The sequence below is a fragment of the Brachyistius frenatus genome, unplaced genomic scaffold (assembly GCF_029030835.1).
Source record: "Brachyistius frenatus isolate BFR_SWC_R1_liver_20210118 unplaced genomic scaffold, ASM2903083v1 Contig_494, whole genome shotgun sequence".
NCBI lineage: Eukaryota > Metazoa > Chordata > Actinopteri > Embiotocidae > Brachyistius > Brachyistius frenatus.
The window spans coordinates 40855-52039 of NW_027211093.1; the positions used below are offsets into that span (position 1 = coordinate 40855).

Consider the following 11185-nt stretch of genomic DNA (forward strand, 5'->3'; position numbering starts at 1 on the left):
ATATATTGTACTGTATATACTGTGCATTTTATATTTTATATTTTTTTACTGCTATTTTACTGCCATTTTACTGCTATTTTATTGCTTTTCTATTACTCTATTATTATCTTATTGCTTCTGTATGCTGCTGTAGCCCAAAAATTTCCCCTCAGGGATTAATAAAGTAACTACCTAACCTAACCTAACCTAACCTAAATAAAGGTAGAACCACAGACTGTATATGAAGGTAGAACCACAGACTGTATATAAAGGTAGAACCACAGACTTTATATAAAGAGAGAACCATAGACTATATAAATTTAGAACCACAAACTGTATGTAAAGGTTGAACCACAGACTGCATATAAAGGGTAGAACCACTATGGTACAGCCCCAAATGTTCCCTCTCCCACCACTACAGTTGCAACTTTCCCTTCATCGTGTCCCTAAAAACTGGTACTCAACTGATACTCCTGCCCCGTCAAAGTCACAGAACCCCCCCCTGGTTGCCGCCTTATCTGATGCAACCATTTTCAGTTTTGGGCAGACATCCCCCCCCTCAGAAACACGAATATCACACAACATAGCCTTTCTGAAGCATTGTTCAGGTCTCCATTGCCTATTTCGAGGGTTTGACACTGAACTTGATATTTACTCTCTGGTCATGTTCACAGAGAAACAGACCCAGAACATGGCCCACGGCCTAACCACTGTAGGATCACAGTGTGGTACAATCCTGCAATTTATTGGCTCATTTTGTCAAATGTTATAAACAATACTACTTTTACCCCCAGCTTTCTTTTTACAGACTGTCAGATGCCCCACAGTAGACAACGCAGTCTAGCCTCCCCGGTTCTTCTCAGCAGAAACAATAAACTACAGTGTGCTCGAAACTAAGGATGGAAATTAAGCCATGATGCATTAGGCTAGTGATCAATCATAAAACAATAAAAAGGATATATGAATGATGGCTTTGATTTCAGAAATGCATTAATATATCTCAGAAACCTAACATGAGATTTCTGTTCCGGTTACGAGCCCACAAAATTACACCTGTTCTTTCCCACAGTCCGTGAATGCAGCAGGAGAGCCTCTTCCCTCCGCCTCTCCCGACCCAGGCCGACGGAACACGAGCGCTTCCGAAAAGTAACTCGTGGTCTAATGTCATTGGTGAAACGCTCGACCAATGAGCTGCGGCCATCTGTGCAGGCTGGCCGCTGTTGAAATCCTCCGGTTACGTTTCCTCCAAGCTGTTATCGGCGCTCCCGTTAGATCTTCGGTTCGACTCCCCCGGTACTGGACTGAAGCCGCCGACATGAAGCTTCCCGCCGCTTTTCTGGCACTTTTTGCATCGATAGCTGTCACTGTTGAAGCTGCGGTCTACTTCAAGGAGCAGTTTGTGGATGGAGGTGCAGTATGGCTGCTTTCATGTCTGCTTGTCCTGTTTGAATGGATCTGTGGGAGAAAGTCTGTGCTTGCTTGGAAATTAAAAAGTCGGCCCATCATTAGTGGTTTCAGTGAGGTCAATTTAAACATGCTGCATTTTACAGAGAAACTCCGTCTTTATAAAGAAAGGAGACTGCATCACCTGAAGCCTGAAGGCCTCCTTATGTCTGGTAGTCAGGTGACAGAGGAAAGTGCAACAGCAGTGAAGTTTTAGTTATTGTTTATACTTGTCTGTATTTAGTCAACTGATGGCAATGAAAAAGTTCACCAGTTTACATCCTGGTTTGTGAGTCGGAGTGTTCTTTCACTTTTCATGTGCGGAGAGCTTTCAGGAAGAACCACAGACTGTATATATAAAGGTAGAACCACAGACTGTATATAAAAGGAGAACCACAGATTGTATATAAAGGTAGAACCACTGACTGTATATAAAAGGAGAACCACAGACCGTATATAAAAGGAGAACCACAGATTGTATATAAAGGGAGAACCACAGACCGTATATAAATGTGGAACCACTGATTGTATAAAGGGAGAACCACAGACCGTATATAAAAGGAGAACCACAGACCGTATATAAAGGGAGAACCACAGACCGTATATAAAGGGAGAACCACAGACCGTATATAACGGTAGAACCACAGACCGTATATAAAGGTAGAACCACTGACCGTATATAAAGGGAGAACCACAGACCGTATATAAAAGCAGAACCACAGACCGTATATAAAAGGAGAACCACAGATTGTATATAAAGGGAGAACCACAGACTGTATATAAATGTGGAACCACAGACCGTATATAAAAAGAGAACCACAGACTGTATATAAAGGGAGAACCACAGATTGTATATAAAGGGAGAACCACAGACTGTATATAAATGTGGAACCACTGACTGTATAAAGGGAGAACCACAGACCGTATATAAAAGGAGAACCACAGACCGTATATAAAAAGAGAACCACAGACCGTATATAAAAGGAGAACCACAGATTGTATATAAAGGGAGAACCACAGACTGTATATAAATGTGGAACCACTGACTGTATAAAGGGAGAACCACAGACCGTATATAACGGTAGAACCACTGACTGTATATTAAGGGAGAACCACAGACCGTATATAAAAGGAGAACCACAGACCGTATATAACGGTAGAACCACAGACCGTATATAACGGTAGAACCACTGACTGTATATTAAGGGAGAACCACAGACCGTATATGAAGGGAGAGCCACAGACCGTATATGAAAGGAGAACCACAGACCGTATATAAAAGGAGAACCACAGACCGTATATAAAGGAAGAACCACAGACCGTATATGAAAGGAGAACCACAGACCGTATATAAAAGGAAAACCTCAGACCGTATATGAAGGGAGAGCCACAGACAGTATATGAAAGGAGAACCACAGACCGTATATAAAAGGAGAACCACAGACCGTATATAAAGGAAGAACCACAGACCGTATATAAAAGGAGAACCACAGACCGTATATAAAGGGAGAACCACAGACCGTATATAAAGGAAGAACCACAGACCGTATATAAAGAGCGAACCACAGACTTTATATAAAGGGCGAACCACAGACTATGTACGTACAACTGTGTGTACTATGGTGATACTGTGGGTTCCCAAAGGAGAAGCTCGGCCGTGGTTAAGCAGTGCAGTTGTCTGTGTTTCAGATGGATGGAAGAGCCGTTGGCTCGAGTCGAAACACAAGTCGGACTACGGCCAGTGGAAACTGAGCGCTGGGAAATTCTACGGGGACGCTGAGGCTGACAAAGGTAAAGTATTCTATCGTTGCTGCAGATGGTGCCTTAACATACAAATGTAGGTAAATGAGGCTGCTACAAACACCAGGACTCACTAACTCTACCAACTCTTATCCAGTCCCTCCAGGAAATCACAATCTTGCGATCGCAGCAATTATTTGTAAATTCAAGGTATCTCCACAATATTTGTGGAGATTTGCAATTTGGCAAAATTTCGTAAATTTTTCTGCAAAAAAACGTTGTCAAATGAAGGTTTTCCTGAAAGTATTACAGCATAACGTAGTCTTTCCAACGAAAAGTCCCATAAGAAAATAACTCTTCATTCACAATCAGCACGGCTCTCCTCCTCTCCTCTCATCAGCAGAACAAACTGCACCGAAGGAAACCGGAACGAGCGGAAAAACTGGTAGTGATTTGTGGGAAATATGGTCTACTTAATAAAATGATCTAATTAAAGGCTTATTATCAAAGGAAGTGACTACATATTACCGAATGGTAAATTAGTTTCATACACAGAAAGTTGTAAAAGACTGCGCTTTGTTTTTGTGTTGAATTGTTATAAAGTAAATGGCATCCAAAGCTCATATTTTGAAAGCAGATGTATCCTTTGTTTTCTATATTACAGTCACAAACTGTCTGTTCTGGAAACCTGTGTAATTTTTATGATTTTTTTTTTTTTTTTTGTAACCATGAGCACCGTGGTTCTTTAAGTTCAATAAATTATTAAAAAAAAAGAAAAAAAGATTAGAACTTGAATATTTCTGTGATGTGCAGCATGATGTGTTTACGTATTTGTTTCTTTAGCAGTTAGTACTTAGTCAGTCCATTATTCCAGTTTCTAGTGTATGTCAGTGACAAACCAGTTGACTCGGTCTTCCTGGAACTTTAGGGCCCCCATTCATTCCTGGGTCCTTTTTTGGCCGTTGGCAGGCTTGTCTAGCTGGTACTGCTGGTTTGGTTACAGACAAAACTACTGCTCTGTCATAAACTCAAGCTCTGAATGGAAATGAGTCATTCTTGCTAACAGCGGTTCACGTCTGATTTATTTCTAACTTCACCTGCACAGGTCTCCAGACCAGCCAGGACGCTCGTTTCTATGCCCTGTCTGCCCGCTTTGAGCCCTTTAGCAACGAGGGGAAGCCCCTGGTCATCCAGTTCACCGTTAAACATGAGCAGAAGATCGACTGCGGAGGCGGCTACGTCAAGATCTTCCCCTCTGACCTCGACCAGAGCGACATGCACGGAGACTCGCAGTATTACATCATGTTCGGTGAGTCCTGTTTGTGTGGCGGAGGCTCTGACCACAGAGCGCTGCTGTTTGAGGAGGGTTGACCGAGGTTAGCACTGTCACCGCACAGCTGGAGAGGTCCGCCATGTTTTGTTGGCCGCAGGTGAGTCACTGTCTGCTGGCAGTGTTTCTGATAGGGAGAGAATTTAGTTGATGTGTTTGGGTGTCAGGAATACATGAATAATGGCGCTTATCGGTACTGAAAAAATGTCCCCTCGGGGATTAATAAAGTATATACCTACCTACCTGATACTTATCGATACTATTCTCCATAATTTGGAACAAAAAATAAAATAAAGACATACCATAAAGATGAGACAATATTTTAAGTATTTACATTAAGTGAAGAAAAGGGATGAATCTTTTTAATGACTGTACTGTTTATTGATCCAACACTTTAGTGACTCTCTGATTGGTTCTTTTCAGTTTTTAAAGACAAAAAAAAAAACACCACAACATTGAAATTAACATTCTTGAAAAGCAAACTTCGACAGCATTAGTTTAAACAGAACTTGTTCTTTGACAGTATTTTTACTGTGAAGTAGTTTATCTGAAACCCCAACATCAATAAAGTTCCGCCCACATCACGAATGATCCGCCTCCATTACTAAAGCTCTGAGTGATGTGAAACTGAAACAGTTCAGATGACACTTACAGTTTCAGATTAAATTAATGAACGCACCCATAACTATCAACTGGTTAATGGTTACTTTGACTTGTTAACCCATGTTCATCTTCAGTTGACTGTGAGTGTGGCTGCAGGTGGATTTCATCCTGGAGCAGCGACACATGAACTTCTAGAGGGGGACAGACGGCTGTCTGGCATCGTCCTCTCAGGCGGATTTTAAAAAATGAATTCAAAATACTGAAACGGGACGCCACATATAACTGGGCGGGTGTCAAGTAAAGTATACGTATGGGGAAACACTGCCAGGTGAACCCCACCATTATCGAAAGTCAGCTGGGATAGGCTCCGCCCCCTGAGTGTAAATAGTGGATGGATGGAAGCTGAATGTATGTTTTACATTCAGCTGTTTGAGACGTCGTTGTTGCAGTGCGTCCTCTGTTAAGATAACTGAAGTTGAATACATACGATAATTGGGCGTGTGTTTTCAGGGCCTGACATCTGTGGATACAGCACAAAGAAGATTCACGTGATCTTCAACTACAAGGGCCAGAACCACCTCATCAAGAAAGACATCAAGTGCAAGGTAGCTCTGCGTGAAGCCTGTTGAAGAGTGTAGGTTTTTATATTTTGTCAACATGAATTTAAAGATGTGTTAAACTCTCCAGGATGATGAGCTGACCCACCTGTACACGATGATCCTGAATCCAGACCAGACCTACGAGGTTAAGATCAACAATGAGAAGGTGGAGTCTGGCTCCTTGGAGGAGGACTGGGACATGTTACCCCCGAAGAAGATCAAGGACCCAGAGGCCAAGAAACCGAGCGACTGGGACGACAGGGCCAAGGTCGACGATCCCAGTGACACCAAGCCTGAGGTAGGAGACCAGTGGGGCTTCACTTGTTTTGTATTTACAGCATATGATATATAAAAGTCTTGGAACTGTGGAACATAATGAGAGAGAGCTTGAAACTCCTCTTTTGAACATTTCTAAACCTTGTGTCGCCTCTAAAGTCTCCATCTACTGTCTGAACCTGACTTCATGTTTGAATCTCATTGAAAAGCCTCGGTTAGCTCCACACATGGGCCTTCTTAGGCGAGGCTCGTGTCAAATAATCATCAAAGAAATCAGGGTAACGATAGGGCCTCGGTCACACTTCTGTTTTAAGCTTTGCGCCACGGTCTAATGTATTTTTTAGTGACCCCACTGATTGTGTCTTTCAGGACTGGGATCAGCCAGAAAACATCCCCGACCCCGATGCCAAGAAGCCTGACGACTGGGATGAGGACATGGACGGAGAGTGGGAACCTCCCAGTGTCACCAACCCAGAGTACAAGGTGCGGCTTGCATTGTTGAGGATATGATCTGAGACTGTTTTTTATTAATCATATTTTATAGATTTTGTTTTTTAGCAAATGATAACACTAAGATCAAACATCCAACATGGAGCAGAAAGAGAAGCAACAGCGATGTAGCTGTTGCTTTATGAATAATATAATTATGCTCTATGAATGAGTAGCTGTGTAAACTACAGAGAGACTATAAATGCAGTTGGATAAAACCCAATGAGAATGCAGGAACATATTATTGCACAAACATACAAAATAAAACAAATTAACCAAAAATAAACCGCAATGAAAACTAAATACAGAAAATAAATGTAGAAGCAAGAAACAAAACAAAAACAAAAAAAACCAAGGTAAAACACAAAAAAAACCAGCAGCAACAATATAGAGAAAAGGATGCGTCTATAAAGGTTTCTGATGAGCTACGAACAAACTGGTATACAGTTTCCTCCACTGCATCTAAGTGGGCCTGAACAAGCCACAATAATACTGTAATGTTGAAAGCCTACACGTTTCATCGTTGGATGTAGCAGTGCTTATAGGGAAACAGGTCGTTAACCATATTATGCAAAAGTTAGTGTTCCACAATGTCAGTTCTGTTCATTTGCACTATGATGATTCAGCCTGATTAACCCCTCTCCATATAAGCATGGTGTCGCTCCCTCTTCCGCAGATAAAGTTCCACCTTGTTGAGTAACCTGAACCATAGATTTTCTAACGCAGCTAATTTATCCAACTGGATGAACCACAGAGACCCAGATCCAGTTCATAACAATGAGTTTCCGTCCCAGTATGAGAGCAGTTTGGACCCAGTCCGCATCGGGATCCTCCAAAACACACAAGCCTGGAGTGAAAGGGACACCTCGGCCAATGATTGTCTGGATGTAATCACGAGTAGTTTGTCTCCAGCCCCAACCAGCCCTCCTCTTAGCGCCGCCAACGCCATGAGCATCCGTCCGCGGTCCTGAACAATGTCGTGTGATGCTTCTTACTTCTGCCATGTCCTCAGCTGAACACATGACAACACACAAAAAAAGTAAACGCGTGTCATTAAACTAACAGATGTGACGTTCAATAAGGAGTTGCTCCGTTGTGAGATGAAGTTTTATTAAACAAGTGTGTTATTAAAAGGAGCAAACAAATATGACATGATTGTGGTGTTTATAACGGTGCGTTCATAAGCAACATGGAAGTGGGAACGTTCAGACTTCCGAGTGGGAGAAATCACCTGAACACCTGTAAAACGCGGAATTTCACACCCGGAAAGTCAGAGGTGTTTGAGAGCTCTGAGAAAAGTTGGCAAACGTTTGTGTTGAAAGGAAGAGATTCACTTGCTCAATGCAATAATAAGTCACTTTATAATTAATTTAGGTCGTACTAATTGGAGGAGCGTGTTGTGCTGTTAAACAACAAGTGGTACCAGGAGGTACTCACTCTGTTGCTGTTCATTTGCTGAATGTTTTAAACGTTATCTGCTAAAAACCACATGTAGAAATGTAGTAAACAAATAATAATGACTCCATTTTGTCCCTGTGATGGTCTACAGGGGTAATGACAAGGTCGTTTGTCACCTTTCTGTATTCAGACAGCAGATAGAGCAGATTTCTGCCATGTTGGGTCTTTGTTGTTGTCATGGGAATGCTCTCAACTGGGAAGTGGGATGTTTCCAAATCAGAACTCTCCCATTTCCCAGCTGCCTAAATGCACCATTACTTCTGCAGTATCAGCTGTCTTACCTTTTGAAACACGGGAGCTGCTCTCTCCACTCCAGAGATGTCTCTGTGGCAGAGAAGACTTCAGCGTTGACAGACATTTACTGGAGAAGTGTAAGACGGGCCGAAGTCGAGCCAAAGCAGCGCATTTTAAAATGCATCTGTCAGCGATTGAATAAGGAAAAAATAGAGATACAGATAATCGTAAAAATACCAAATATGGGCCCCCGATAATCGGTCGACCGCTATGATGGAACCGACGTGATAACCAGCACCAGTCTCCGTCCTGCTGTCTTTACAGGGTGAGTGGAAACCCAAGCAGGTCGACAATCCTGACTACAAGGGGGCCTGGGTCCACCCGGAGATGGACAACCCAGAGTACACGCAGGATGCCAACATGTACAAGTTTGACAGCGTTGGAGTCCTGGGCCTGGATCTGTGGCAGGTAACCAGTACTCCTCCCCCTCTGTATGAAGCAAACAGAAGTATGCGTACGGAGATGTTTCACTCAGTTCAGTCGAGCCAAAACAAGAAAAAGCATCTCTGATTCAGATTTGAGTAAGTAATGTTAAAATGTTTGATATCTTTGTTGAAAGGTTAAATCTGGAACGATCTTTGACAACTTCCTGATCACTGATGATGTCAAAGAAGCAGAGGAGTTTGGGAAAGAAACCTGGGGAGCCACGAAGGTAGGACCGTACTTGGGGACACTGTTCAGTACGTAGAGCCTCATGTACACCTAACAAAGCAAGATTGTTATTACTTCACATACAGAACATCCAAGTGATGATCTGAAGGCTGCTGGGCTCGCCTGAGGACCTAAAAGATGTTTCAGACAGCGACTCACAGGCTTCACCTCTTATTACTATGCTACTCTAACATAATAGTACTCCAACATGCTAGCTCTAGACACTTTAATTTGAAAATCCTTTACGTCGGTGGCCCCGCCCCTTCTCCTACGGAGCCAAGATGGCGACGGTTTAGGGTGGAAAGTGTCCAGAGTTTGACACGTCTTCTTTTGGAGCGTTGAGTGCTTCTTCCTGGTACTTGTTCTGATGTTTCTGTACTGACAGTGAACACACTGATGCTCTCAGAGTAGAGAGAGTCAGTCACAGTAACGTCTGTTTAACATGAACATGCAACACGGTCGGTCAAACACCGTCCACTAGAACAGTCCTCTCAGTTCACAGATGTAATGGCTGGCTATCCAAACAGTCCTGTTAAAGTAGAGTGGTGGTTTAATCTGTGGCTCCTTCTGTCCACCTGCTGAGGTGTCCTCAAGCAGACAGGAGGACTCCTTCAGGAAGAGAAACTCTGTTTCATTATTTATTTAGCAAGTATGATCCTGGCAGTCGAGACACTTGTGGCATGTCCTGCTGCAGTCGGTATTGTAGAATACTAACCAGCGTGTCCCTGTTGAAACCATGTAGGGACCAGAGAAGAAGATGAAGGAGGAGCAGGAGGACATGGACAGGAAAGTGAGGGAGGAGGAGGAGAAGAGCAAGAAGAAGGACACTGAAGGTGACCAGGAGGAGGAGGAAGAGGAAGATGGTGAGGAGGAGCAGGAGCAGACGGAGGAGGATGAGGATGCTGCAACAGAAGAGGAGGACAGTGAAGGGAAACAGAAGGATGAGTTGTAGGGGGGAGTTTTTTTGGGGGGGGTGGAGGGGCTCGTTGGACTGCTGTGGGCCCTTCTTCAGGTTCAAACCTCTGACCCTTCATACAACAGCCTTTATTCAGGTGGAGGGGAGGAGGGGAGGAAGGGCGGAGGGGAGGAGGAAGGCCTTCAGGTCCGACCTACTTTTTATTGATTCCCTTGTTGCTTTTTTTAACCTTCAAATTAAGAGAAGAGTTCCTTAAGATTGTGTTGCTCACTTTCTAATTTAATGTGATTTTTCTGGAAATGTCTGACCCTGTGTGTGTGTGTGTGTGTGTGTGTGTGTGTGTGTGTGTGTGTGTGTGTGTGTGTGTGTGTGTCTGTCTGTCTGTCTGTCTGTCTGTGTGTGTGTGTGTGTGTGTGTGTGTGTGTGTGTGTGTGTGTGTGTGTGTGTGTGTGTGTGTGTCTGTGTGTGTGTGTCTGTCTGTCTGTCTGTGTGTGTGTGTGTGTGTGTGTCTGTCTGTCTGTGTGTGTGTGTGTGTGTGTGTGTGTGTGTGTGTGTGTGTGTGTGTGTGTGTGTGTGTGTGTGTGTGTGTGTGTGTGTGTGTGTGTGTGTGTGTGTGTGTGTGTGTGTGTGTGTGTGTGTGTGTGTGCGTCCTGTTTCCTGTAGTTGGGATGTTGGGTCAGTCGAGGGTCTGACAAGTCTTCTTCATGCACTTTCTCTTCTGTGATGTTCTGATTATTTATTCAATCGTCACCTTCATCCACTGAATTCATGTCATTACACAGAGCCCAGCTTCTCATGTGTCCTTCCTCCAACTCTGTATGTGTTCGCATCAGACAAACTGTGATTATTTTTTTTCTGCTTGTTTTGAGTGACTGGACCACGGTGCACACTGTTTGAGTTTCAGTGAATAAATTGAAGCTTCTCTCAACACACTGACGACTGTCTTCAGTGGAAGGACATGATGTCCAGGTGATAGAAACAAACATGGTGTTCCTCCTCACTGTCACTGGGGCGGTGGCTTTAAAAGTTGGTTCACCCGGGAGTTCCTGCTCTGCAGTTTAATGAGGAAAACCTCTGAAGGACCACCTTTATGTGAGGTGATGACATGATGACAAGTCTGACAGACTGGATATAAAAGAGTTCGTAGCTTCAGGTCTGTAAAATGGTTCTGATCCAGAAGTGTCTTCAGCTGCAATACCAGCGAGCGCCACTAGAGGTCGGCTCCAAAAAGCCTCCGGCTCCATAGACTCCCATTCAACTTCTCTCATCAAATCCAAAGTGAATAAAATGTGTCCATCAGTTATCTCGGTGTTGTTAGCTGAAGTCACTCCTTCTTATTAGTTTTCTGGAGGTCCATCTGAAAATAATCCCTCATTCATTAGAAAAGAAGATTCAAGAAGACCTGTT

The 11185-nt window shown here is 43.4% G+C and overlaps 1 protein-coding gene across 1 annotated transcript; it reads left to right on the forward strand.

Annotated features, from left to right (window-relative positions):
- Positions 1 to 1185: 1185 nt before the first annotated feature.
- LOC138614390 (calreticulin-like) lies at positions 1186 to 10708 on the forward strand. Its single transcript, XM_069687826.1, has 9 exons — positions 1186 to 1388; positions 3112 to 3213; positions 4268 to 4471; positions 5606 to 5700; positions 5783 to 5992; positions 6340 to 6453; positions 8476 to 8619; positions 8771 to 8863; positions 9605 to 10708. The coding sequence occupies exons 1-9, from the start codon at positions 1295 to 1297 to the stop codon at positions 9812 to 9814; spliced, it is 1266 nt and encodes a 421-aa protein (XP_069543927.1). The 5' UTR covers positions 1186 to 1294; the 3' UTR covers positions 9815 to 10708.
- Positions 10709 to 11185: the final 477 nt, after the last annotated feature.

What these genes read in the sequence shown, in the direction of transcription:
- LOC138614390 (XM_069687826.1), top strand. Translation starts at nt 1,295, where the DNA reads ATGAAGCTTCCCGCCGCTTTTCTGGCACTTTTTGCATCGATAGCTGTC. An exon ending in CCAGTGACACCAAGCCTGAG is followed by an intron (nt 5,993 to 6,339) that starts GTAGGAGACCAG and finishes TGTGTCTTTCAG; the next exon opens with GACTGGGATCAGCCAGAAAA. An exon ending in TGGGCCTGGATCTGTGGCAG is followed by an intron (nt 8,620 to 8,770) that starts GTAACCAGTACT and finishes CTTTGTTGAAAG; the next exon opens with GTTAAATCTGGAACGATCTT.